Source organism: Daphnia pulicaria, chromosome 3, assembly GCF_021234035.1.
Source record: "Daphnia pulicaria isolate SC F1-1A chromosome 3, SC_F0-13Bv2, whole genome shotgun sequence".
Classification (NCBI taxonomy): Eukaryota; Metazoa; Arthropoda; class Branchiopoda; order Diplostraca; family Daphniidae; genus Daphnia; species Daphnia pulicaria.
The window spans coordinates 6,551,617-6,576,864 of NC_060915.1; the positions used below are offsets into that span (position 1 = coordinate 6,551,617).

Genomic DNA, 25,248 nt, shown 5'->3' on the forward strand with positions numbered 1-25,248 from the left:
AAAATTTATTCGTTTTCGTTAAGTTTTCGGTACTTAAAAGAAATTTTTAAAGTATTTTTCGTGACCCGCTATAGATAAAATATTGATTTTCCCCATTTTTTGTCTTAAATTAACAGCCATACTTCCCATTTTTTGGTATTTCATAGAAAATATCATAATCTATCGTTTCCAATAAGTGGAATCATTTTTAAGTTAGTAATAATCCCTTTTGTGGGGGGGGGGATTTTAAAGATTTTACACTTCAGGCCTTATGTTCGGCTACTTGTGTACATAGGAAATTATTTATTTTCCAGAAATTTAAAGCTTAAGAATAAAGCAAGGTTTTGGCGTAACACTCGTATTTTATTTCGTAATACGAGAGCTAAAAACAGCGAAAAACCAAAATAGTTTTTTCGAGCCGCGCGGCATTCATCAAATCGGCCATTGTTCCGTTTCCCCCCGTCAAGTAGCCGAAGGCTTCTATACCATAGGTTAAGGGGTCAGATGCCCATCAGAGACCCAGAGGCAAGATCGGTCTATGATCCGTTTTTCCCCCGCTAGAGGATCCGTTTTAAGGAACATCGAGATTGGACCATAGTCCGCTCTCGGTCGAAGTTTGTGTTCATTCCTCATTGCCTTTAGGGTCTTTTGGGGTGACCCTCCCCTCTCGATAGGTGTAGACTGACGTTATGAGGGAGACCACCCCAAGAGACCCTAAAGGCAAAGAGGGTAAAATGTTGTTTTCGCGAGCGCTAGGTGGCTTATAGGATGAAGCCCGGCATGGAAAAAAAACGAAGAAATTTTGGAAAATTTTGTCCAAAATTTCAATCATTAATATCTCGGCTTCTAAGCCGAATATTTTACAAATATTAAAATGTTTGAAGAGACGGGCTATCCCATCATTTTAAACCAATTATATTATTTTTAGTTGCAGCAGTTAATTGCATGACGAGGAAACTGCTGCACAAAAACCGAAAAAAAAGTCGAAATTTGGCTACCCCCTCTCAGTTTTTTTTTTCAAATATCTCCTAAAATAAAAAAAAAGCTAGGCCATTGCGATTTTTACCAATCGACTTAGCGAAAATTGTGCACAAAACCCTTATATTTTTTTATTTTAGGGCCCCAGCGATGATTTTCACAAAATCGAAAACCCCCAAAACGACCTCTTTGAGTCGTAGACGGCTTGTTAATAATAATTTTTAAAGATGGATCAATCGATAGAGCTTAAAAAAGCAATTCTAAGTCTCAAAAGCACCTTTCTAGTAAAGATAAGAAATTAAAAGATATTTGCGCTTAAATTTTTAGAGGACGGGATAGATGTTCGTTGGTTGTCTCCACCTAACGCTAAGAATTCTAAACTTTTCTATGGTTTTTAGAAAGAAAGCATAGCAGAATGCAAATCACAAATAAAGGAATCCAGAGAGTTAATCAGAGAATCACAGATAGCAGACACACCTAATCATATCAAACCAAACAAAAACCAGGGAATCACAGGGTGGTCAACTAACAATCACCGCTAGGCGGGGACAACCAACGAACACCAACGCAATTTCTAATTAAAATATTGCCGAAATTAAATATTTCCCGCATAGGGATAATTTAATAGACTCTATGGTTACCTTCGCGGGTGCCGCGATGAAAAAGCTCATTTCCGAGAGAGTCGATAGCTCATTTTTGAAGCTCGATTCATTAAGTAACAAAAAAATGGTAGCCGACATGGGAATTGTCGAAGTGACCCGTCCTCTAGCTTAAGTAGTCCATGGCCGAGATCCAAGTGGTCCGAGATTCAGATGGGGTCTGAGATTGGCACACATTTCGGCGGCACCCGAATAAAGCAAAGTGGGAAGCGGCTAGCGAGTTCTGTAAAGACAAGGGCTGGAAGTTCCAGATAATGCATGAAGAACATTTAGGGATAAAATAATGGCAACGGTATTCGATGAGATTCTAACCAAAGGCGTTCGTTCAGGACAAGTACCTGCACGGGAGGCAACGGCTCGGGATTGGTATAGAGATACTGCAAAGGCATATGGCAGAATCAATGAGGGTAAGCTAATGAAAGGCGACCAAGATCGTCTTACTACTCGCCCTATGGTAGGCCAAATGTATATGTACTTCTACGAGGCAAAGACTAAAGATACGTTACCATACTTCGATAGATTCCCGTTAGTGTTTCCGTTTCTCAAGGTCAAAGGTGGTTTCTACGGTCTTAACATGCACTACATCCCACTGCCGCTAAGAGCCAAGCTAATGGACGCTTTGTATCAAACAGCAAACAATACTAGGTACGACGAAACGACTAAACTGAAACTAAGCTATAGTATTTTAGATGGGGCAGCTAAGTACAAAGAATTTAGACCCTGTGTCAAGCGATATCTTACCTCCCAACTGAGAAGTCAGTTCATGTATATCTACCCATCAGAATGGGATATTGCATTATTCTTGCCCACTGAGAGATTCCAAGGCGCAACAAAATCAAAAGTCTGGTCAGACTCAAAGAAGAAAATAAGGTAACCCATGTCTTTTAAAATCAGCAAATTTAGCTCTAAGATCAAAAAATACGGCCTAGCTAAGAGTAATCTATTCATCGTAGAGATTGGTATACCCACTTCGATTAAAAATGAGCTTAGAGACATTCCGGTTGTAACCGACATACGGTTCTTCTGCCGTAGCATAACACTGCCCTAGATGGATCTAATTACCACAGATATTCAGCCCCAAGGCTTTGGCGCAATCGAGAGACGTCCTCAAGGTATGACTTTTCCTATTCTGCCTACTACATTCATGATGGACAGCGAGTTCGGTGTAATGAAGTTCTTTCATAGATGGACACAGGCCATCATTAACTATGACAGCAGTTCCGGTATTCGTGGAGTAGTAAATAATGAACTACCTTTCGAGATGGGTACCATTTGGTACCATTGGGTACCATATGGGTACCATTTGCGCAGGGGGGCCACATCATCAACACGACCTCATCGTGTAGTGTAACAGGATCAATACTACGTACTATACGGTACGACATATGAAAAGAATAAAGCTGAAAGTCAACCCACGTGAACACGCTGAAGTCGTTTCTATGCTATAGCTGTTGTTTGGAACTTGGAAGCGCTTATTAAGAAGTGAAGAACCCTATTGCGTGTTTATGCGGTTGGCTAGAGTCGCGTAGCAATAATGAAGGTGAAACGGATAACAAGATATTTTTTAACGGCTTTGTCTCTACAACTATTATCTTATACACTTGGGACGGAACGCATTTCTTCAGTTTTTGTGCATGTCGTAAGAAAAGAAATCCATTAATAAATTGGCAAACTGCCCTTCCAGTGTGGATGAATATTCCACTCGATTCCACTTCGTTCAAAATGTCAAAAAGATCGTTCATCACCTTCTTATATTTTGTACTATGAAGGAAGCTTCGCGCAAGAAAGCGGATTCATTCTGTTTGGTACGAAATGGTTTGGGAATTCCCGAATATTATTTTCCCAGGCCAACCATACATATGAGCTGACTTTTTTTTTTGTTAAGTATATACTCGTGTATACATATTTGTATAGAAGCAAACATACTGCCCATGGGCCCCATAAACACACTGCCAACCGACACTATCACAGTAAAATATAGCACTGATGTTGAGATATCACTTGCCAGAGGTAGCTACCGTAGTTAAGTTTATTGCGTTTTCCCCATTATTATGCAAAAATCACTGAATCAAATGATGCCATCGAATTCATTAAATAATCAAGTTTTCCGGAGAAAGCATTTAATACAGGAAGCAAGTATTTCTGTATTTGGTATCGCTAGATTGAAAATTAATTTGTCCGTATTTTTCAAATTGTTCTCGAATAAAATTGCGATATTGCCTATCTGCTTGAGTTGACCAGAGCCAGGGTAAGTTCACCCATACTCTGCCAATTGTTAGACGACAGCCTAGCTATTCAGTTTTTGTCCGCGGTCGTGAATTGCGACCAATCGTGACATTCAGGCTAAATAAGAGAGAAAGGGGGGGAATTCAGGGGCTTATTTAACAAGTAACTGTTAAAAATGCGAAGAATCGGACAGCTGACGCGAATTCCGGAATTCTACGTTTTCAAATGTCTGTACACCAATCAAAGCAGAATAGTGGGACGAATCAATTGATGTACAATGTTTCAAATTTTTTTAATCGTTTTTGCATTCTAAAAAAATGATTTGACTAACAGAGGTTCGAATCTGAGCAGATCCAAAAAAAGTTGTCTTCATAATTTTTCTTTCTCTCTTGCGTAAAAATATTTTCAAAGGGCGCATATATTCAGATATTGTCGTAAAATATAAAAAAAATTGAAAAGTTAGTTTAATAATCAATCCCATTCCCTAAAATGATATACCTTACGTCCATAATGCTTTTTATTGTAAAATACTGAAAGTCTTTTTAATGTTTCAATTAATTCCCCTACCTGAAACTCTATTTCGCCTGAACCCCGCCAAAAAAGGTTGAACAGTGTAAAAATAGTTTCAAATATCTCTTATCTGTGGTTTCAGTTGTGCTCACAGAAGGGGCAAATTCCGGCGAATTCGGCGAATTTTGCGAATTCCGGACTGAATGTCCGCCGGATAAACGATCTCTATTATTGATGAGCATGTTGGTATGGCTGTGAGAGATAATGCTAGCTTATGATCATAGAGGTACGAGGTTCAAGTCTTGTGACGTATCCTTATAATTATGAAATAATATCACAGAATGAATCACAGAATGATTAATAAAATGATCTTACGTGCTGTTATTAATTAAATAAATGTTCTTTGTATTTATTTTTCGTTGGTTTTGTACTAAACTGTCCCAAATTGTTCAACAATAACTGTTGTTTTGACCGAAGAAATGAAAAATATCCCGAAATTTCGTTTAAATATCAGGCAAAGAATTTTTGAAATCTGAAAAAAGAGACAAATCTGAAGTCGAAAACTCTTTTTGACTGTATTTTTTCATATTTTGGTTGTCCCACAGCGGAATTGGAAAAAAGGGGGGTCTATGAATTTGTTGCGCTTGATTGATTGATTAATTATGAATAGAAATCACAAAAAATAAAAAATAAACAAAAAAATTTTGACCAAAAAACCCAAAAGAGGTTAAAAACCCTGATTCTGGAACTTGAAGCCATACTTCTGCTTTCCTGCCGGTAGGGGTCAGGTTATCCGCCATGGGAGGGCGGTCAGTAATTTCTTGGGTTCCATACTGTTATTATGCTTCACACACCCGTTTTTTCGAGTGTACGGAATTCGTATCGATTTTTCGATGTTATACCATAATTTTATATAGCTTTTCTCCGTGTCCAGTTAATTTTACTTAATTTTACTTTAAAGTTGCTTAAGGTGCTTAAAAAATGATTTACAGTATGTGACCCCTTTTTCCGTATGAATAGAGCCCTCAAAACAGTGTTGCGTAATTTCTTTTAAAAATCAAATAGATCAAATATAATCGTGCAACACTGGTGTAAGGGTTTTTATGCACTTGAAAGTTGCATAATCGTTTTTTTTTTGTTCAATCGTTAAGCAGACGTCACACACACACAGACACACACACACAAAAGACAATAAACAAGAGGGACCTCCCGTCACACCAGAACCTTCTGTTTTTTTTTATCAAATACATTTGAATTACAATACCGAATAATATAATAAAATAACATACAACGCTTAAAGCAAGGGAGAATATAGGATTTAAAGTTAATGGTGCTTTAATTAATTTCTTTAATTAATACTCCAAAATTTTTTTTAGAAAGTAATTATAATCACTGCAGGGCTCAGCTATGATGGCTTTGATAGTAGTAAGTGATAACTGATGTTACTTCTAAGTTTTGGCAGAGCTTTCGCACCGCGGTACTAATAGCTCTTATTTAGGCATTTTTAGATTAACGCCAATGAAATTATGAGTTTTAGAAGGAAATGCATTTTGTAAATCGAAACATAAAATTGATGACATTGAGGTAAAAAAAACCTAAGACAGAATTTATCATGGGATAAGAGTGGCACAACAAGATTTGTAGGAGTGGCTTCTATTTCCCTTATCAGCGTTGATCAATCTAATTTATTTCCAAGTGCCTGTACATGAAAATCAAAATATTCGTCTAGACAGTCATCCTCACCCTCGTCGGGACGCCGAAGAGGACGACGAACTGGATGGTCGGTTAATGTTCGGAACGAATGGGAACCAAACGTATTATAATTGTTTCGTGAAGAGCCGTCTGAAGTCTATCCCCATCCGCGTTGTTCACACAATAATTCCGCATCTGAAAATCAATTGAACCAGCGATAAAATATGTAGGTAAAATACATTTAAAATATGAAAAAGAAGTACCGCCACGTTGTTCAAAGCAGCAGATTTCCATAAACAGGAGGTAAGAAAACAAATATGAATCCGGAACTGGTGTGGCAGTAATTGTCCAACGCCGTTCATCACGAAAAATGCAGAAATCTTCTGAAATCTTCCAGTTAGGATCCATGATGTTTTCCGCATCATCTAAGATAATGCGAAAAAAATTTGCCTGAAATAATTTTGATAGTTTAGGCTGTGTAGCCCTAGCAGCTTCCTCTCCAACAACCATTTTGTAAAAAAAAGGTTACTTCGAAAATAAATTAACTCACATTACAACATCATTACCTAGTATGTTGTAATGACACCATAAAGTTAAGCAGATCAAATCTTTGTTGCCACCGATGATGTAAACATTTGAACGTATGCGATCTTTCTTCACAAATTCTTTCATCAATTTCCCTGAATAATAAAATATATTTACATTAATGACGAAATTTCCACTCGGCATGAACACAAAACGGTATTCCCGCTTTGGGTTGGTGAGATAATACATCAAGCGCAAACTTCCATATTTTTTAGGACTAGTTGTTATAATATGACAAATTACGGGTATTCAATATGTTGGCAAAACAGTATTAGTCATCGTCCGAGGTAGCAAGAAGCTCGTCTTGGAAGAGACTGCGCGATCTTTTCATGATGTTCTTTGTGTTTTTCGTTGCATGGTAAAAAAAGATGTATTTTCAGTAAATTAAAAAAAATTATGTCGAAAAAAACGTCCTGCTTTTGATAAACTGTAATTTTATCATTGCTGTGGTGGTGGAGCTCCAGAGACAAAACTTGCTTATCAGCTTATCCAATACGCACAGAGGTGGTTGAAAATTATTGCCTTCGGAAATTAACAAATTTTGGATTACTGTGTGGACACAAAACAAAGGTTTTCCGGTTTTAATGTGTTTGCCGAATCTTTGGAAGAGATTCCTATGACTTTGGCAGAAAAAACGCAGGTCCTACGCCACCGTGATTGATTTGAGGAACAAACACGCCTGCGGGTTCAAGTAATCCGGTATTAAAGTTCGCAAGGTATTAAGGAAAAATAAATTTTTCCATTGAAAAGCTTGAAAGATGTTAAATGTTTATGTTATTTAGGATGCTAATTCTAACATGTTGGACGAAGGAGTTTCTCAGCCTATTCTAGCGAACACCAGTGTGATTACTTGGCTTACAAAACCGTCCGTTCCATTCTTAAGATTGACGACATTGTTTGTTCCGAGTGTAGAATGATTATAGCTGTCTATAGTTTGACACCAACGAATCACCCGGCCTAAGCTTGTTTTTTTGCTTTAGTAAACCGCTCTCTTGTTCGCCGCTATTGTGTCTTCTTTAATACAGGAATCCTCTCACGCTTAAGATGTTGCAAAAAATGAAGGTGTGCTTGGTATTCTCTTTTATTTGAACTGGCGGATTTAGCAGATTTCAGGGTGAGAAATCACCCCAATAATCCTCCCAAGAACATGGCAACTTCTATTACTTCTATTAACCCTAAAGGTAGATAAAAAATTCCCTAAGAACTCGAGTTTCCATCCATATATAATAAAAGAACAAGCTTTTGGGGGAGGAGCCTGTGTCTGTCACGGATAATGTGTCAACACAGGCTCCTCCCCCAAAATGGAACATGCCCAAACATGCCCAACACCAGATGTCGTCACCGTGATGACGCAACAACCAGCATCACCACCAGATGTCTCGCCGTGATGACGAAATCTTCAAGTAAGGTACTGGGCAGATTTCCCACGATAAAATCTATTACGGGCAGATGATTAATCTACAGAAAAGCGAATAGCAAGAGTCCGACTTTACGCTAGACAAAAGTTCCCCGGATTTGACCGGGGCTCAGGTTACTCGTTTAGTGATGAAGTAAACAAATACGAAAAATGTTCGAAATTGGACCTATGGTATCTCTGGGGAAGTGTAAAAAGCTCAACAAAAAAAAATTTTTGACTCTCAATAAAGTTCTTATAAAAATGAGAAAGGGGGGTGAGTGCTAATATTTATTGGTAACATTTTTAATCTGATATGATTCTTATATGACTTAGAAATTCCTTTTGATCCTGAAAACATCGTAGTTAAGCAAATCAAATCTTTGACGCCCCCGACCAAGAAAGCATTTGAGCGTAAGTTATCTGTCTTCATAAATTCTTTTATCAATTTTCCTGAAAAATAAAATATTTCTGCATAAATGATGAAATTTTTGGAAGGCATTAACAAATAACAGTATACCCGTTTGGGGTTCTCCCAATTGGGTTCTCAGCACATCCCAAATTAAGTAATTTTTCTTCAGTTGTAGTGCCCTCGGACAAAGTCCCCTATGGGCAAGCACACCACAAACTCTTGAAGAATTTTGTTAACACAGCTAACTTTCCGATCCAGGGACAAAAGCGAATTCAGAATGAGCTTCCTTCGTCAAAAGTTCCCTATGGACAAAATCACTATCAGTTTATTCAACAGGTGAATTTTGATTCTGTAATTATATTTACGGTATGTGAAGCTGGTTTTCAAGATCTTTGTTCACACAGCTCACTCTCCAATCTTGGCACTGCAGCTGATTCAAAATAATGAGCTGCTTCCATCGAAAGTTCCTTATGAACAAAATTACTGCATTTATTCAACATCAGGTTATTTTTTATTCTGTAATTCTGCTAACAATATGTGAAAATTCTGGTTTTTAACAAGCAAATCCATGCTTTCCTTTTCTGTGAAAGAAGTTATATTTAAGAAAGAAATCTTATTTCGGGAAATAATGAAGAAGCTAGACAACTATTTAGTAAACTAAATATGGAATGGTTAAAATTATGAATTTGTTTCGATTCTAATCTCAAAATTCCAATTTGGAAAACAAGAAAGTTCTAAACGTTAGGAAAACATTACAACGAATTCACCATAAGCACTTGAGCTTATGGTGAATAATGGGTATACTTACTACAATTGATGATGTTGAATTTGTGTTTTGATTTCAGGTATTTGGCTAAATAAGTTTTTAGTGCTGAATGGAAAAGAAAAATATACATTTTTCGCAGATTTAAAAGCAATAATTAATGTGATAAATCCGAGAGGATTTACTTCAAGAAGGGAAAGGGAATTGTTTTCCATGAATGATAATTTGAATATTTTATCATTAGCTTATTTGGGATCGACAATTAAACCATTTAACAAGCGATCTCCTACTCAAGCGGACCGAAATTCCCCCTTTCTGGTGGAGTTACTTTTCGGATCGTAATCCGGAAAAGGACTCTAAAAATCCGGACTCTATTGCTCTATTGAACCATAATTATGGAATAGTTCTTCATACCATATCCACAAAAAAAAAACACTGGACTGGGTCTGTTGTGTCATCCCATACCTCTTCTTAATAACGTGGCGCTTTCATTGATTGAAAATCTTTTGGTGCGGTATAATCCAAATCAAAAGTTTCTTTGATAACCAAATCAATTTGATATTTCCTTCATACAATTTGGAAAGGGAGAACATGAATAATTGCACAATGAGATATTTGCAACTGCTTTTTTACTTATAGATAAATCCCTTTTGTATGGACAATGGGAAATATAAGGAAAATTTTCCGTTACTTTTCATGAAAACTGCTCTAATTTTTCTGTTTTCGCTCCAATTTTTACGCATTGTCGTATAGTGTTTGCTACTTGTTGTGAATTGTAAGTTTCATCTGCACCTTTACCACACAATAAATCATTGAAACACAGTTCTTTTGGGGGATTTCTGACATAATAAGACCAATCCATCATAGGAAAGGTAAGTGGACCTTCAGATAAAGCGTGATCTTGCATAGATTCATACGTCACCATTGTAAAAAGTACCATCGTTTGAATCAAACAAACAAAATAATTCTAGATTGTAGAGGAGATGATGACGGATGGCAACGTCAATGTTTAATTTGATTTAAGTTGTCAACGTGGTAACTGATGGAAATGCGATGCCTTTTCGTTTTAAATTTTATTTCCTGATAGGTTGTTCTGCCGCCATTTATACAAGGCCGACGAATCACTGGAGGTGTGAGCCCAGTATGAAGAGGGCGATGCCACGATCCTACGCGAAGCAGAAGCGACGAAGGTTCAACGAAAGAAGCTTTACGCAAATAAAAAGAGAAAGGCGGAAGCGAAGATAAGCCTCGAGTAAGATACGCGGAAAAAGAAGCGAGAGACTAGCGGAGACCAGCGCGAAGCGTTCGAAGCAAAAATTGAAGGGTTGAAACTTCGCCGCTGGACCACGCTGGACTTCCAGTTTAACACGGTAGCACCGAGTACGAATCCGTCTCTCACACCATTAGGATACTGCTAAATCTGAAACAGCTGCTGTGCCAGAATCTGAAAATAAAGCTGTGCGATCAAAATCCTTTCTTGCAGACGTAAATCAGCTAGGATCCGAAGAATTGTAAAACTTCTTGTTAAGAGATTATTTTATTATTCTTCTAGCTAATTCAGAGTGCAGAGATCCCTAAGCTGAACATTCCATTAGTCACCCATCAAACCCTTGACATGAGATGCAATTATTTTCTCTCCATTCATTGCTATAAAAGTAGAAATGTAAAAAGCGTGTAATATTTATGCATTAAAAATCTTACAGTTCGTTTAATTGTTGACTGCAGTACTGCACGTTTAAATAATATAAATTTTTGAAATGAAATATATTATATGAAATCATTGAAGTCTTCTACCATGATAAAACGATAATATCGCAGATAAAGACCAAGGATAAGAAACCGACCACAGTCTTCTTCTATGATAAATGCTGGGTCGCGTCCAAATTAGAAAAATATAGGGTAATTAGCTTCGAGGGTAGGTTATGTACCATATAGGAAAAGGGGAAGGAACAAAGGAATGACAGGTTTGTCAATTCTGATTTTCTCTGCTTTTAGCACAAGCTGCTAAGTTCTCTTAACTATGCGGCTCAAGAATTTTAAAGTCAGCCAATGAAACATACTGAAGTCGTGGGAACTAACTAACTCAGCTTTCTTAACATGCAAAAAATATAACCCTAACTATTTTCTACTTTGGACGCGACCCTGATTTAGGTATACTACAACTGAAGATAAATTTGTTGATTTTGGATGTGAAATTTCCAGTTCAGAGAACCCAGATCCGGATATTCTGTAGGGGAGATAGGTTAAGGTAGACGTATCAACCATTATCATCTTAGTTTTGGGGACTTTTTCATCTATTTCCGTCATCGTCGTTTTCTTTACTTTTTTGTATAGACGTAAATTGGCTAGGATCAGAAGAAATCGTACAAATTCCAGTTAAGAGCTTTTAAAGCTGCGTATAGAGATAACTTCATTCACATCGTCTTCGTCATCCTCCTCTGCCTCCCATCATTAGACGGAATTTCTATATAGAAGAAGATAACGGATTTCACGTTGGGGCGTTCAGAAATGTAATAACGTACGTAATGTATAATGTATAAATCAATAATGTAATAGTTTTCATTTAGCAACTCGGAAAAATTCCTTGGAAAGATCCTTTGTCAGAAGTATATTAGAAAACACGCTACTTCTGTACGTAAATAAAGAATTTGCACTCCAACTGTTAATTTGTATGACAGTTACCTATCATTTAAAAAGTATATTTTAAAATAGGTACCCCAATATTTTACATAACAACCCACTTAAAGAGTTTAAAGTTAAATCACACCAAAAACTAGAAGAAAAATTTGTATGTGCACGTTAACCTTACAAATGTGTGATTATAAGCGATTTCTCATCAATGAACAAGGTAAAAAACTGCTCTACTAAAACTGATAAATAATATATATTTCTGTAGTGGCGTGGTGGTATCGCATTTAAAGAGTCACTCTTAATTGCCAGCCAGATGAAACTTGAACATCCCCATTGGCTTTATCTCAAAAATTTGCTTCATTTCGGTTATGACTTGGATGAAAGTAACCCTGGCAATAGTGCAACTTTCATCAACACTTGCTAATCCTAGAACTAACGATGGAGTTCAACCCACAAAATGTTTTCCCGTCAATAATTTCATTTTTTCCAGTGCACTCTTCCCAACATGTCAAGCTTCTTCATCAGCATGCTACCCGATCTGCAGGATTACAGACAGAGAAGAACTCTCCTATGCTAATTTATTCCAGCCCACAAAATTCATCGGAACCATCGCAAAGTTTTTGCCAGAACCAGCAATGATGTCTCCGATCGACCAGAAGGATTTTCGCAAGGAGTGTGATAACTTAGCGGAATTGGTGTTGTCTTTCGTGATTATCTTGTAGTCCATTTCCCCTTGGTTGAACAGTCAGGAGAAGGAGCAGTTGAAAAAATATTTCTCAAATTATATCAGAGACTTGTTTCCAGGACGCACGAACACCGTTCTACACGCAGCTGCTCAGAATAGAATGATGACTGGATTCAAAAGATTCTTTACAATTCTGAAGGACATTAAGTTGATCCTTAAACTTAGAGCTGATCCCAACGCCATCGACGAGGACTGCCGAACCCCGCTTCACATTTTTGCCCAAATCCAATACACTTGTTTGGTTGAAGAAGTCCATTTATTCAAGTATCTGCTGAAAGCAGGCAGTAATCTTCACATTGCAGATGGCAACGGCGACACAGTCCTGAATGTCTTAAAGAGCAGATGCATTGCTCACCCATATTTTAAATCACTGGCCAATGTTGTGTTTCCTCTTTGTTGCCTTTGTACTCAAGTAATCCTGCATGGAATTCCATTCGATGTAGAACAACTTCCCCTTCGTTTCTAGATATATTTTTCCCGCACTGAAGGTAAATGAAGTAAACAAAAATATTATGGTTTAATTAATTTAATTAGTTTTTTTTTTTTTTAATTTGGATACAAACGAATTCCCTCAGATGAATTATGGTTATGGATATCGCTTTCGTTTCTGGGTCGTTAAATTTAATCCGAGCTTCGCTCACGAATGTTTCTCTATTCAATCTTTTTCGTTTTTTCGCATTATTGCGTATAAGTTTGAGTTTTCTCGTTGATTCATTGTTTTTTTTTTAATTCACCACTTCTGGTGATTGTGGTGAATGTGTCCACAAGGAACTGTTGTCGGAGGGCGTTAGTGAGGAATATGTTGATTTGGAAAGTAGGAGTTCTTTCGAAGAATTTTGCTGTGAGGAATATTGAAATAAAACAACCAGTGAAGAAGATTATTCTGTCGAGTCTAACATTGGTGCCTGTGATCTGGCTGATGGGATGGTTACGTCCCAAAACCCGGATGTTTTATTGTTGGAGTTAAATACAGAAGGGGTCATAACGGTAAACATCATCTACGTTTTGGGGTCTGTTTCATTACTTTCATCGTCATTTTCTTTACTAGCTAGGATTCGAAGAGTCGAACAACTTCCAGTTAGTAGGTTCCGAAGCTCCTTATGGAGAGATTGCCTCATTGTCTTCGTAGTCCTTGTCCAGTTCATCTTCGTCGTCCTCGTCCAGTTCGTCTTCGTCGTCCAGTTCGTCTTCGTCCTCATCCTCTGCCTCTTCATCCGTCCAACGAGGATTTCTATGAAGAAGATTATGGATTTCACGTGGAGGCATTCATAAATGTTTTAGCTCGATCACCATTGGTCACCGAAATTGAAGCAACTCCACCCAATCTGGCCAATCCTCTCTTACCACATAAGAGGTGGTGTTTAAGGTCTTTATTATTATGGCGTGAGTCAGAGGATCCTGCCAGTGAGTTTGTTTTGTTTCTTGTTTAACAAAAAGTTTCATTAAATCTGTTTTTGTTTGTAGGCGGATTATTTGCCTACCAATGTTTAAACAAAGAGGAATGCATCGCATCCCTCATACTACATCACAAGCATTTATGTATTCCAACCTATCCATGGGAAGAATTTTTTACTTCGGCGACCTTAACTGTTTGCTCTGGAAAATCCGGTAAGTGGTTCGCACTGTTTCTGTTTCCCCCCAAAAAGTATATATCATGAGTGCCTTTCTTTTGTGTGTGTGTTTTTTTTTTGGGGGGGGGGAGGGGTCTTTTTAGGGCCGTTTAACCTAAACAATTTTTAAGCCTGAAAGAATTTCGTCATCTATCACGTATGTGTTTTATTTTCCAGGGAAAATGAAGAACATGATCAAACAAGTTTGCAAGATAAGATCACTTAAGTTGTTACGCTTCGACGGTCCCATTTGTGCGGGATTTCATTTGCCTAATTACGATGTCGTAATCGCAACGTATAAGTTAATAATTTCCTATATGTGTCTTTCTTTCTGAATTAACATTTTATATTTACTTACTAAAAGAGGGTTTGAGAAGAAGCTGCTCTGTCTAGACCATGATCTAAACTGTTTCAAACAAAATTTCCCCTGATAATTTTGGATGATGCATTTGCCATCAAGGATCCAAACTCTCAAATTTATCAAGATATCTGCAGGCTATGTAGCGACAGGCGTTGGGCAATTACACCAACTCCAGTTCCAGATTGATATTTGTTTCCTTACCACTCTTTTTTTGCGAGCAGCGGCTGCTCGTGGTTAAAGAGGGCTGCTCAGCAGCAGTTCTTTTTGGAATTCTAAATGTGTTTTATCCACAAAATTTATCGCTAGTTCAATTCAGTTTCAGATTTGGAACTATTGGGTGGACGACGCGGATGGTGATAGACTTCGGGTGGTTCTAAAAGAAACCCTTCCAATAAGTCGGGCTGCAATTCGTTCTAACCATTTGAATTTATTTGTTCCCAACAACCCCTTGGCATGATGCAATTATTTCCTCGATTAATTTTTCGTTACTAGAAAATCTTCTACTATGGTCAAATGGCAACTCCCATTGTGTACAAGAAGAAGCCTTTCTCTTTTTTTGGCTCTTAAAAGAACCGAGTGGGCCAAGATCCAGGTGGGCCGAGATCAGAGTGGGTACGGCACCACTGACTGTTCCGAGGGCTACACCAATCTCTCTCTTAATCTCGTCCTCTGGTTCACCATTGGCAATCATCATAACTGGCTTAATCAGTGCAGGAATCGCCGCGGCCGCCGGTCCGGCAAACCTAAGAAACCTAGCATACTTTGCAAATTTGCCGGCATCACGTTGCGTAAGGTCTTCTACGATATCAGCGATGCTCTGAGGACCAGTGAGAGAGCCCGCCTTACCGTCAGAAGGTACTTTTACTCCAGAAGGTAAAGGGCTGGATGGTGCGGCACCAGGTTGCAATCCTCCTGGAGGTGTAAACTGACCAGGCTTATAAGTGGGAGGGGTCGTCTTTGTTCCCGGCTGTTGTGGTCCGCCTGGTGCTGGTCCGCCTGGTGCTCCTGGTGCTGGTGCTCCTGGTGCTGGTGCTCCTGGTGTTGTTGGTGTTGTTGGTCCGCCTATCAGTTTTACCAGGGCCGCGGCAAGGGCTGCGGCCCCCATGGTAGCGATCACGACACTAAGTTTTTTACCAAAGGCCATTAGTAAAAATCTTACTCCTGTGCCGATGACGGCTTCTCAGTTATTCCAGAATTCAGGATCATCGTCGATACTCTTCATCATACCGCCGATAATGTTATTCTGGTTCGCATCCATCACCTTGCCTAAATGAGAACCCACCCCGGCTAATAGACCTGCGAGGCCTCCCCATTTACCGAATAGTAGTCGATTCCAAATACCCCATGTTACACCGGTCTTTGTGACTTCTGCAATTTGTTCTGCCGTCTTTTCGTCTGCGCCCATTCGCTTGAGTGATTCTTCTATTGCACCCTTAACGAACGATCCTATGATGGGAGCTAGAATTGCAGGTAGTGCCGCTTTCATAAGTCCAGCTGTTAATGCCGTCAGTCCTCCTGTGCCTAGTACAGCCGCTAGTAGAGAGGCAATATCGAAATCTCCACTTCCTTTTTCTTTTTCTCTTTCTTACTAGACGTTTCTGTTTCTTTTGGAGTAGTGGGCACATCTTCGTTAGCGACAATATCACTCTGTCTGCGGGCTTCAGTCTTCTTTGCCATCTCCTTAGTGAACTGAAATTGATTAGCCTGAAGCGATTGCATACACTTAAGGTATCCAGTCTGTGCAATAAGTTGTTTCTCAATGGACAAGAATACCTGCTCCAGTTTAGGATTGTCAACTAGTGCTTCCTCTGCATTAACTGTAGCGATATTCTCTGCCATTTTATTCTACCTTATTAACCGTTGTTATTAGTGAAAGCTTCTTTAGCATAGAAGGCAGCAACGATAGCGGCAACAGATACAAAGTATGTTGGTGCCATATTACCTAAGATTTCAGCCGCTGATGCCAAGCCTAGCCATGTTGCTAGTACTACTGCAAACGGATACATTAACAGGATACAGTAACAGGGCAAACCATGCCATGTTACGCTGTGCATCTGACTTCTCATCTTCATTCTCTAATCGAACTAGCTTCCGGTCCATATCAAATTCCTCATCGGTTACTATTCCGTCACCATTATTATCATACTTCGCATACTTGCTGTTAGCTTCTAGTGTTTTTGCCATTTTAGGTCCTTTATTGATTTGCTTTTTGATTATTTAAATATTCTATTAACATATCAACATACACATCACGTTCGTATGGTATAAGACTTTTCATTCACTGAGTATTTATGATGTTGAGCCAAAGATAATATAGTTTTATAGTATACTCCTAAGCTATTATGACTCAACGTCAGATAAAAAAAGTTTCCATGCCCTCCAGAATCATGGTATTTTCATTTCCATCTGCATTGCCATACTTAACTTCGTATCTAAGGACTGGAATAGTCTCGAAGAATGTCTTGAGGTCTTGAATGACTTTGCCTGGAAAAGATTCGATAAATGCCTTAATATCTTCCTTAGTGGAGTCTTCAAATCTATTTACAGTACCTCCATCTACCACACAATCGATACAGGCAATCATAATATCAAATAGAGTATTGACCTCATTGCCCTTATAGTTTTTAAATATAGATACTTCATCTAGTGTAGGATACCGCATAATCAAACGCATATCTTCACTTACGTTAATCTCTTTTGAGTGCCTCTCGTCAGAAGTCAATTTAATATCGTCAATATTTAACTCAATCTCTACTGTCTTCTCAGTATCTGGATTAGTAATATTACACGTAATCATGTTATTCACGGACTTAGCACGAAGCTGAAGCATTAGGTATTCCATATCAAACATCGGTAGTGTTTCTACGTCTACATCATATACACAGTTTGTAATGATCTGACGAATAGCTAAAAGTGTTTGGTCAATATCATTTGCCTCTTGTGCAATAAGAAGAATCTTCTCTTCTTTCGCGGTAAAGGGTCTAAACTTTTCTTTCTTTCCTGTTGAGAACAGAGTAGTCTCAAATAAGGGCAATTCAATTTTTTGCAGTGCCATTTCATTTTCCTATATTTAAAAAAATCATTTAAATGAATTTACGATTGTCGATGCATTAGTTACTTGGTTAATTGCATCTTGGATGTTTCTTGGGCGACTGATGCCCTTGATAGCTTGTGCAACAGTATTGACCGAAGAGAACCATGATAATAGTCCATTCGCTCCTAGTCCTCCCAAGCCCTGAACAACAGGCGTTTTAGCGCCAGTGACTTTCATTGTGTCATACGTGAAGCCCACGGGTAGCACCATAACGTCAGAGTGGCTTTCCCAGTCTTCGGCAACGTTACCGACGTTTACGGGACACACGCCGCTGAAGTTGTATTCATAGATAGAGTTTTTACCGCTACCGCCGCCATATGAATACACTGTGACCTTCATGGTAGTCGCATACTCGTTCTTATACCCATCTCCTCTTCCGGAAGAAACACAAAATTTAAGAACAGAATTAGTCAGAAATCGCCAAGAAATTGAAGCCTTCATGGAATTGGAAAACAACCCCACCCCCCAACACGATACGCTTAGACGTCGCCGTTCAGGTATGGTTTTTAGTTTACTTTGTCATTCCCCTTGTGATTTCACGCCCTTATTGGTCTTTAGCGTCTGTTGGGCATGTTGGGCAAGCGATTGCACATGTTGCGGGGCCAGTTCAGCAAGCTGCTCAGCTTTCTTTTCGATCTCGGCTGCTCGTACCTCGTGCAACGATTCTTCTAACTGCTGCTCCTCTTCCGGAAGAAACACAAAATTTAAGAACAGAATTAGTCAGAAATCGCCAAGAAATTGAAGCCTTCATGGAATTGGAAAACAACCCCACCCCCCAACACGATACGCTTAGACGTCGCCGTTCAGGTATGGTTTTTAGTTTACTTTGTCATTCCCCTTGTGATTTCACGCCCTTATTGGTCTTTAGCGTCTGTTGGGCATGTTGGGCAAGCGATTGCACATGTTGCGGGGCCAGTTCAGCAAGCTGCTCAGCTTTCTTTTCGATCTCGGCTGCTCGTACCTCGTTCAACGATTCGTCAAACTGCTGCTCCTCTTCCGGAAGAAACACAAAATTTAAGAACAGAATTAGTCAGAAATCGCCAAGAAATTGAAGCCTTCATGGAATTGGAAAACAACCCCACCCCCCAACACGATACGCTTAGACGTCGCCGTTCAGGTATGGTTTTTAGTTTACTTTGTCATTCCCCTTGTGATTTCACGCGCTTATTGGTCTTTAGCGTCTGTTGGGCATGTTGGGCAAGCGATTGCACATGTTGCGGGGCCAGTTCAGCAAGCTGCTCAGCTTTCTTTTCGATCTCGGCTGCTCGTACCTCGTGCAACGATTCGTCTAACTGCTGCTCCTCTTCCGGAAGAAACACAAAATTTAAGAACAGAATTAGTCAGAAATCGCCAAGAAATTGAAGCCTTCATGGAATTGGAAAACAACCCCACCCCCCAACACGATACGCTTAGACGTCGCCGTTCAGGTATGGTTTTTAGTTTACTTTGTCATTCCCCTTGTGATTTCACGCCCTTATTGGTCTTTAGCGTCTGTTGGGCATGTTGGGCAAGCGATTGCACATGTTGCGGGGCCAGTTCAGCAAGCTGCTCAGCTTTCTTTTCGATCTCGGCTGCCCGTACCTCGTGCAACGATTCGTCTAACTGCTGCTCCTCTTCCGGAAGAAACACAAAATTTAAGAACAGAATTAGTCAGAAATCGCCAAGAAATTGAAGCCTTCATGGAATTGGAAAACAATCCCACCCCCCAACACGATACGCTTGGACGTCGCCGTTCAGGTATGGTTTTTAGTTTACTTGGTCATTCCCCTTGTGATTCATCGCCCTTATTTGTCTTTAGCGTCTGTTGGGCATGTTGGGCAAGCGATTGTACATGTTGCGGGGCCAGTTCAGCAAGCTGCTCAGCTTTCTTTTCGATCTCGGCTGCCCGTACCTCGTGCAACGATTCTTCTAACTGCTGCTCCTCTTCCGGAAGAAACACAAAATTAAAGAACAGAATTAGTCAGAAATCGCCATTGCTGGAAAGTGCGCAAGGGGGTGTTATCACTGTAGAAGGGGAAAAAGAAAAGTCTGAGGGTGAAGATGAAAGTGAGGAGGGAAAGCATTTAGAAGACACAGTTGATTATTTTTTCGATTGGCCTTTGGCCCTTGGCTGTCCCTTGGATATTCCATGGCTGATCAAGCTTGAAAAGTGTTGGAATTAGCCAGAGAAATTTATCTTGGGTAATTTTTTCAATTATTTGCAAGTAAGCTATAAATGTTTTACTAATTATGTTTTTTTTTTCAGGCAATCTCTAAAAGACCCTGCAGCAAAGTGAAAACTTGCAGATACTCTATTTCAATTGGCTCCCTTGAAATATTTATTGTTTCTTAAGAGCATTTGCCGAAACGTATTTTCATTAAGTAACGCTGATTACGCTGATTTAATAATGCCCCTGAGAATCTTCAATCAGATCCTCTCTGTACCTAATGCGGTGGTGAAATGACAGCGACTCAACAGTAATTGTCGTCTGCTACAAAATCGGACACAACGATGCCACATGATTATAGTTACCCTGTTGGCCCTGTCTGTGCTAAAACCCCCATCTGGCGACGGCTAGGCAATTGGTATAACAAAACTGCCATCACTAACTGTGCCGATGCAAGCGGCTAAAATATTTTTGACGGCTTTCACTCTAGTACATATTCCTCGAAGTTTGGCGCCTGATGGTCAAATTGATTCTGCTACCTCCCGTAACTTCACTGTCTATGTACCGTAACTAACCTAACCTTTCGGCCTTCGCTACCTTACCTCTTCCCCAGATGGGAAAAAAAAGTTTTAAGTGACACCCTTTTCCCTATGAATAGAGCCCTCACAACAGTGTTGTGCAATTTGTTTAATTCAATCGTGCAACACTGTAGTGGGGGCTTTATTCATAAGGAAGAGGGTGTCACATAAAACTTTTTTTTTTCTACACCCAAATTTGAAAGCAAAATTAAGTAAAAATTCAAGGGACACGGGGGAGGGTTATATAAAATTATAGTATAAAATCTAAAAATCCATATGAATAACATATACCCTAAAATGCGTGTGTGTGAAGCACGTAATCAGTAGGGAAAATGGAAACGACTGATATCCACTGGAAACCGTAACACCTGACCTCTACCGACATGCAGGAGCATCGCTTTAGACGATTCCTCTCATGCTTATGGAGCCGATCGCCGTCTTTACTTCGTAGTCTATGGTTACTACGTATGAGACCCTCAGTTTGTTTTGTTTATAGATGTAGTAATACTAATGAAGTCTGCTAACGGCTACTAACAGCATTGCCAGCCGATACATTTGTCGTCTGCTCTCTTCTTTAGCGCTGCAGCTGTGCCATAGCTATGGCTGTACGGTTCCTGCACCAATGTGATGTTAGGATGATTTGTTTTCAATAATTTCGATTCGTCATACCACGGTCATACATAATTATTATATCTCAGTTTGTGAATTTTTAAATTAAACTTACTCATGGTGCAAGAATAGTCATGTCTTCAAAAATATTATACACACGAAATTTAACAAGATTATTAATCAATGGAAAATTCCAAGTTACTTGTTATCGCTATTTTTCAACTGCAAGAAAAAGTATTATGGGAATTCAAAGGTTGATGTTTTTAATTATTAAGTGACAAATTTATATTGTAATAGTTTTTTACTTTTTTTTACCAAATTGAATGAAGGATGACAATATCTTCATTACCATATTTACCCAGCTCTTCAGAAAGAAACATTCGAATACAAGATAGTCATATTTCACATTCCAGTGAAAAGGAAATTGCACTGGCTCTTTCTAGACTAGATCTTGATTTGAACAAGCGTGGACTTTTAAACAAAGAAGATTTAGAATCTATTGTAACAGAAATCCAAAAAAACAGTCAGTGATGATTTTTTTTTAAGTATCAATATTTTTTATTTCAGATTAATATGTGTTTTTGGTTTTGGTTTTTATTTTAGAGACAATTACAAGTAGCCAAGGTCTTTATCTCATTCGATGCTGTGGCAACCTCCTCCCAGAAGAACTCTTGGAGGAAAGAAACAATCTTGTCCAGAAAATATGGGAATTATTGTTGAATTTTGAAGTCCCACTGGACATTAACCACTTCAATTCTTTGCTAAGGATATATTTAGAAAATGAGCATTCATTCAATCCTCTGAGGTTTCTGTCAACTATGATTGAACGTGAAATTCAACCCGATCGAGTATATTCATAGGTCTGATTTATTTCCTCGTATTATCGTATAATAATGTGTAAAACATAGGTAACATATCAAAGACTTTTGATTGCTTACACTCAAAAAGGAGATCTGGAAGGAGCAAAAAAAATTCTTAATATCTTGAAGCACAAAGAATTGGTGATAGATTATCGAACTTACAACGCCATCGTGACGGGTCATTCTATGATGGGGTATGGATTACATCTTTTATTCAAACAGGGTGTCGTGATGCGATTATTTTTTAACATTTCAGAGATTGGGAAGGTGCCAAAAGCATAATCAGTTCCATGTCGGCGAAAGGCTTGACGCCCGACACGGAAACCTATAGAGAATTGTTAAAAGGTTACGCCAAATTTGGAATATGCTTTGCTATTTCTTCCTCCCTTGGTGGGTAACCTCATTAGTGTTATGTTTGTATTCATCTTCGTAATAATTTTTACAATAGAAAATTGGAAGAAGATGAATATATCATTCAGTGATGGAGATCTCCTTGCTGCTCTGTATAAAGCTGCTGTACACGGGCACTCTGAAGCGGTGGATATTCTGTTGAACCGAATGAGAAAGGATCGTGACTACAACCGATCATGTGTGAACATTATCTTGCAATTAGTGACACAACGCAAAGAGAACGAAGCTTTCAAAATCTTGCTGAGTATGAAACCAAAAAGAACAATCGATGGTAAAGTGCCAGGGTCCGGCCGATTTTTTATCCGGCACATAGTCAAAACGAATTGCTCATCAGATAAAATAGTGGAATTTTGTCGTAAGTTGGTTCAAACTGAGAAGAACAGTCGCGCATTTTTTATAGCACTTGAAGCAGCAAACATTTTTGAAAGGATCGAACTTGTCGATCCGCTCTTAAACGAGATCAGGGATGGCGGTAGCTTTGCAAACTCTTTAGGAGCTATTCTGGCAAGTCAACTAAAAAAAAATTATCTAGATTTAATTAATTTCTAAAATTGCAACTTTTTTGGTTTAATATTAGGCTTCGGGTATGCTGAGCGGAGGAGAAAAGAAACTAATAGATACACTTCGTAAAATGGCCGCCATCCGTCTATACCCCAACGTGCAAACGATCAACAAACATATTTTGCCTCACTTGGCAGGAGATAGTCAGACTTTGTTGCAAAAATTGCGTTCAGCCAGGTTGTCTTTCCCAGTCATTTCAGTTGCACTTTTGCAAAAGAGTTTGGCTTCCCTAGATTTTAATGAAGCCATTCGGATCACATCAACATTTTAGTAAGTTTTTACAAAGTGTTGTAGAAAAGCATGCTATAACCCTTTCCCGTTATAGCATCAGTATGAACTTGAGGTTGTACGAAGATATCGCCACTGCCTATGTTAAATCTCAAAATGCTACGGGACTTGCCAGACTGATGAATTCTCTACTGCCAGACGGGGAAGAAGATGAGACGAAAAACGAAGCGATGGAATTATCCAGCCAAATAATTGGGTCCGTTCTGAAAGAGATTTGCGATCAAACACCGTAAGATGTATTTTTGTTTGTTTTTTGAATCCCATCTCAACTATTTCTGTCTTTCAAGGTCCGGACAGCTGGAAGTAATTGAGCCTCTTTTAAAAGCTCTAAAAGATCAGGGATTGACTATCTCTCTGAGCGTGGCCCAATTTGTACGTGACAAGGCATCGGAAGGCAAGATGACTTCGGCTGCCGTTGATCTCTTGGCAGAGCTCACCTCGGGAAAGTTAATTCCTGTACCGTTGAATCCCACGCCAAGGCGCCTTCAGTTGGCGACCATTAGCCAGGTCGAGAAAAACATCGCCAAATTCCGAACATTCGCACGAGAGCGTAAATTAGATGAAGCATTAGCAGTCAGAAAGGTTTTTTTTTTTTTTTTTCAACTTTTTTTCCTGAATCAATTCGTGATTCATCTTATGAATGTGCATTGATGACACAGGAGCTGGATGCCCATAATGTTCCTTTTTCGAACGGATTGAATCTCTTGCTAATCGATTTGTACGGCCATCATGGACGTTTGGACGAGGCCCTCGACGTATTCTCCCGAATGCATATGAATCCCGATTTGATCGTCCTGCCTTCTAAAATCATGATTCTTTCTGCCCGTCTATTGAAAGTAGGCCGCATAGACGATGCCATTCGTGTCCTGGAAAAATTGAAAATTGATCCACGGGTGACTGAAAATATAGAGTTGACGAGATTAGTCAATGCAAGTGCCATACGACTGATGGACGCCGCTGCTGAAAACGGGAATGTCGAAACTATACAGAAAATATTCGACTGTCTGGAACAATCGAAAGCCTTGAAAATGAGCAGAGCCTTATTAGGTTCACTGGTCAAAGTTCATGTCGTTCGGTACGTGTATAGCCTGAAACTGTTTACATTTCATTTCAGCGTCCAAACTAATTAAACTTTATGTTAGAGATGATTTGGACAGCGCTCTGGATGAGTTTGATCGTTGGACGAAAGAGCGACGCACCACGCCCTGGAACACGCAATTAGCCGCCAATTTGATTGAAAAAGACGACACGACAAGACTTGACCGACTTATGAGAATGAACACTGCAGTCCACGGGGAGAAGAATAGTCTCTTTGATCTCTCGCTGGCTTTTTTAAGCTGTCAACGAGTCAGAGATGCAAAAAACGTCCTCGAGGTATATATAAATGTGCCTATATTTATATTTAGATAGTCTATAAATAAGTTCCAGAAATAGTTGTAGTCTCTCAAGTACACCTACCACGAGAACAGTCTATTCTAATTTAATCTTTGAATTTTTCTCTTGGGGGCGACATTTCTTGTAGACTCCTGGACTGCGCATCGTCAACAGTCGGCTGGACAATGTCTGCGCCTTCTACGTGCGGAGGAAAAAAATTGACGAACTCGAGAATTTGGTGAAAATCACCAAGAACGTTTTCAACGTGGACCGCCACATGTTGTACAATCATTTATTAGCGGCATGCATCAAAGTCGACGATCCGAAAAGAGCTACCAACGTCTGGACTTTGATGCAAGAAGAAGGCGACCTAGTTCCTGATTCCGGCTTTTTACGCCGTTTGGGCGACTTTTTGACAACCAAAAAAATGTTGGTCCCGTTCTCCGTTCCCCCAAGCGACCAAATGAGTTCATGATGAGACTACACGAGTTACCTTGGACATGTAGCAAAATAAGTCGTTTGATATGAAATAAATAGTTGTTTCTACGTTCTTCTTCCCAACTCGCCTATAGAGAAAAGTTTATCGAAAAGGTATGTGTGATTTATCACAGGTTGATGAGTTTCCGGGTGGATGGATTACGCTGTACGAAATGAGAAAACTTGGCGTCAAAGCCTCATTTCCTTCGGCGGATCTCAATACCGCCGTAGTATATTATTTAGGTGCTGGGCAAACACAGATATACGTTGCTCGATCGATACAAATGGCTCGAACCTTGGAAGAA

At 39.2% G+C, this 25,248-nt stretch overlaps 1 protein-coding gene across 3 annotated transcripts; it reads left to right on the plus strand.

Moving 5' to 3' along the window:
- Positions 1–20,903: 20,903 nt before the first annotated feature.
- LOC124328863 (leucine-rich PPR motif-containing protein, mitochondrial-like) lies at positions 20,904–25,016 on the plus strand. 3 transcript variants are annotated; one of them, XM_046787683.1, is made up of 13 exons: positions 20,904–21,036; positions 21,105–21,225; positions 21,302–21,495; positions 21,576–21,820; positions 21,881–22,026; positions 22,089–22,222; positions 22,281–22,747; positions 22,821–23,074; positions 23,130–23,321; positions 23,380–23,674; positions 23,752–24,167; positions 24,235–24,466; positions 24,615–25,016. In XM_046787683.1, exons 2-13 carry the CDS (start codon positions 21,107–21,109, stop codon positions 24,939–24,941), a joined length of 3,021 nt encoding a protein of 1,006 aa, XP_046643639.1. In that variant the 5' UTR covers positions 20,904–21,036; positions 21,105–21,106; the 3' UTR covers positions 24,942–25,016. The 3 variants fall into 3 exon arrangements, with proteins under 3 accessions (XP_046643639.1, XP_046643638.1, XP_046643640.1); XM_046787682.1 differs by having other exon boundaries at positions 20,904–21,225; XM_046787684.1 differs by lacking the exons at positions 20,904–21,036; positions 21,105–21,225; positions 21,302–21,495 and having other exon boundaries at positions 21,694–21,832; positions 21,921–22,026.
- The last annotated feature ends 232 nt before the right edge of the window (positions 25,017–25,248 follow it).

Coding starts and splice junctions, on each gene's coding strand:
- LOC124328863 (XM_046787682.1), top strand. CDS start 21,107: ATGTCTTCAAAAATATTATACACACGAAATTTAACAAGATTATTAATC. Junction 22,027..22,088: donor ACGGGTCATTCTATGATGGG/GTATGGATTACA, acceptor TTAACATTTCAG/AGATTGGGAAGGTGCCAAAA. Junction 23,675..23,751: donor AAGCATTAGCAGTCAGAAAG/GTTTTTTTTTTT, acceptor TTGATGACACAG/GAGCTGGATGCCCATAATGT.